This window comes from Vigna radiata, unplaced genomic scaffold (assembly GCF_000741045.1).
Source record: "Vigna radiata var. radiata cultivar VC1973A unplaced genomic scaffold, Vradiata_ver6 scaffold_391, whole genome shotgun sequence".
NCBI classification, from domain to species: Eukaryota; Viridiplantae; Streptophyta; class Magnoliopsida; order Fabales; family Fabaceae; genus Vigna; species Vigna radiata.
The window spans coordinates 189916-192739 of record NW_014542627.1 but is presented as its reverse complement, the minus strand read 5'-3'; the positions used below and the strand labels follow the sequence as shown (position 1 = coordinate 192739).

At 34.2% G+C, this 2824-nt stretch overlaps 1 protein-coding gene across 1 annotated transcript; it reads right to left on the bottom strand.

Annotated features, from left to right (window-relative positions):
- Nucleotides 1–1735: 1735 nt before the first annotated feature.
- Nucleotides 1736–2185, bottom strand: LOC106780549. The gene has a single exon (XM_014668853.1). It carries the CDS (start codon nt 2183–2185, stop codon nt 1736–1738), a length of 450 nt encoding a protein of 149 aa, XP_014524339.1.
- Between the last annotated feature and the right edge of the window lie 639 nt (nt 2186–2824).

Below are 2824 nucleotides of genomic sequence, written 5' to 3'. Positions count from 1 at the left end.
TATCGTGTGCTGATACAAGAAGTGGACTCTCTTCAAGTTGGCAGGGCTCTCTACCTGATCTTGTGAAAGGAGAAGCACGTGAATCGTGTGTCGATTGCCAGTGCAGGTTCTCTTCAAGTTGGTAGAGTTATCTCTTTCATTCTATTACTGTTTTCACTTTGTAATCTGTTAAACAATTTTTTAGTGGAACTGTTAATCACTCTTTGTAGTGATTAACGACTGGACGTAGATTCTGTTGAATCGAACCAGTATAAAAATCCCTGTGTGATTTTCTTTTGCCCTATACTCATTTTATTATTCACGCACGTTATATGCTTGGTAAATTTTCTGAAAGAAAATTGTTTAAACTTAAAAAGATAAAATTGTTTCAACTGTGACTTGTTACGCTGTACGCTCTCTGTATTTTAATCCGCTGCGCTAAACTCTTTTTTAAAAATTAACCCCTACGATACCAACACCTTTTCTTTTACAAAAATTAAAAACAAAATAAAAATATTTTGAAAGGGTTTAAGCACACGTGCGACCGCTCGCGTAGGCCTTGTGCTAAAAAACTTTTCTCTTTTTATATAAAAATACAAAGAAATAAAATCTTCAAAAACTAAAAACATCTTCAAACAATCAATCTTTCTGAAAGAACTACGTAACCCTGATTTCTCAGTATGACTAAGAATACGTAGGAGCAAGGTCAATCCTTGTCGGGCCCAAAAACCTAAAAAATATTTTTGTTTCTTTATTTTGTTGTTCTTGGGATAGTTAAACATTTTGCAAACCTCACCTTTATTCGCGCATTTAATTAAAGGTACTGCCTTTGGACAGGCGTTGTAGGGTGCTAACACCTTCCCCACACGTAACCGACTCCCGAATCGAATCTCTGGTTTTCATGGACCGAGCCTTATCCTTTTTATGGTTTTTTCCATAGTTTTCCAGAATAAACTATGGTGGCGACTCCAAAACTTTTTTTAACCATTGTTTCTCTTTGGATCGTCGTCCCGTCGCGATTCCGGTTGCGACACATTCATTCATATCTTTAATTGCCAATTGATCAAGCATTGCATTTGCATGTTTAAATTTTGTTTTGCATCAACAGTACAAAATTATTCTTCTTTCAAGTCTTATGCGATCAAATCACATGAACGTCTAGGCCACTGAGTCCCTTGGGAAACGATATCTGGACTTACTGTTTATTACTACTTGATATGATCCGGTACACTTGCCATGGTCATAACAGTGTTCTATTTCTCCGTTCGGCCAAGCCATTGTGCTGTGGTGTATAGGTTGCAATGACTTCACAAACTATTCCTTTTTCTTCACAAAATCTGTTCATCTCGCTGGAGTTGAATTCTCCCCCACCATTAGTTCGTAGAAGCTTCATCTTCAGGGCGGATTGACACTCGACCAATGCACAAAATTTAACAAACATTAAGAAAACTTCCTTTTTCTCTTTTAGTAAATAATCCCATAATTTTCTTGTCCATTCATCAACAAAGAGGAGGAAATATTTATTACCTCCAAATGTTGTTATCTCGAACGGACCGCAAACATCTGCATGTACAATTTCAAGTGGCTTCTTGGAACGTTTAGGTGCTGAATTCCCAAATCTTGATTTAGTTTGCTTGCCCAGTATGCATCCCTCGCATAATTTTTCAGGAACAGTTATCAATGGCACTCCCTTTACTAGTTCTTTGCTATTTAACAAACTTAAACTTTTGAAGTTTAAATGTCCAAATCTATAGTGTCACTTCCAGCTTTCTTCCTCAACACTTACGGATGATAGACTTTGTATGGTTGCAACATTTAGATTAACCTTGAATGTTCTGTTCTTTGAAATTGGAGCCTTGATTATTAAATGTTTCCTTCTATCAAACACTTCTATCGAGTTCTCTCGCATACTCATGGTATAAGCTTTCTCCAGCAATTGCCCAAGGCTCAATAAGTTGCTCTTCATTGTAGGAACGAACAGTACTCCATCCATGTACGCAGTCTCTCCATTCTTGCATGTGAGTAGCACTCTGCCAACCCCTTTTGCCATCATAGTGCTATCATCTACAAATCTTATTTTGCTCTTCTTTCTTGAATCCAAATCAACAAGCCATTCTTTTCTTCTAGTCACATGGTTGGAGCACCCGGTGTCGAGATACCAACAAAGATCATTCTCTGTATGACCATAGTGATTGTCCGACAGCATTGCACGATTGTCCGATGTAAGACCCGAAATAAATACAATAAGTTATTTTTCTCTCCCAAGAAAGTTATTTCCAAATAGAGATGAATCTTATGAAACTTAATGTTCTTGTTGTATATGATGAAATTATGATTAATAATTGCATCGTATTTATTAAACTAAAGTTTATTATAAATATATATATATATATATATATATATATATATATATATATATATATTAATAATAATAAATAAAAATCATGCGTATGAAATTTTGACATCTTCTTGGAAGAAGGTATATTTTGGTAACTTTTGCAAAGGTATAGCAGTAGGTTTAAAAAAAAAAAATTCATTAGCAAATTTTAAGAAATTAATTAAAATTAATAAAGGTTGTAATTGTCTTGAATGTGTTTTCTTTTGAATTTTTTTAACCTTTGAATCTTTTGAATTAAAAAAAAAATAGTGAATTAAATTTATAAGATCCTGAGAATTTAAAATCCTTTGTTATAATTGTTTTTGCATTAATAGCATTAGATGCCCTTATCACTTAAATGTCAATAATTCAAGTGGTTGAGAATGCCGTAGCTTTCTCATTTTCATCATCTATGACATATAATTTGTTCTTTTTTCCAACACATAATCTTCTCTTTTTCCTTTCCAC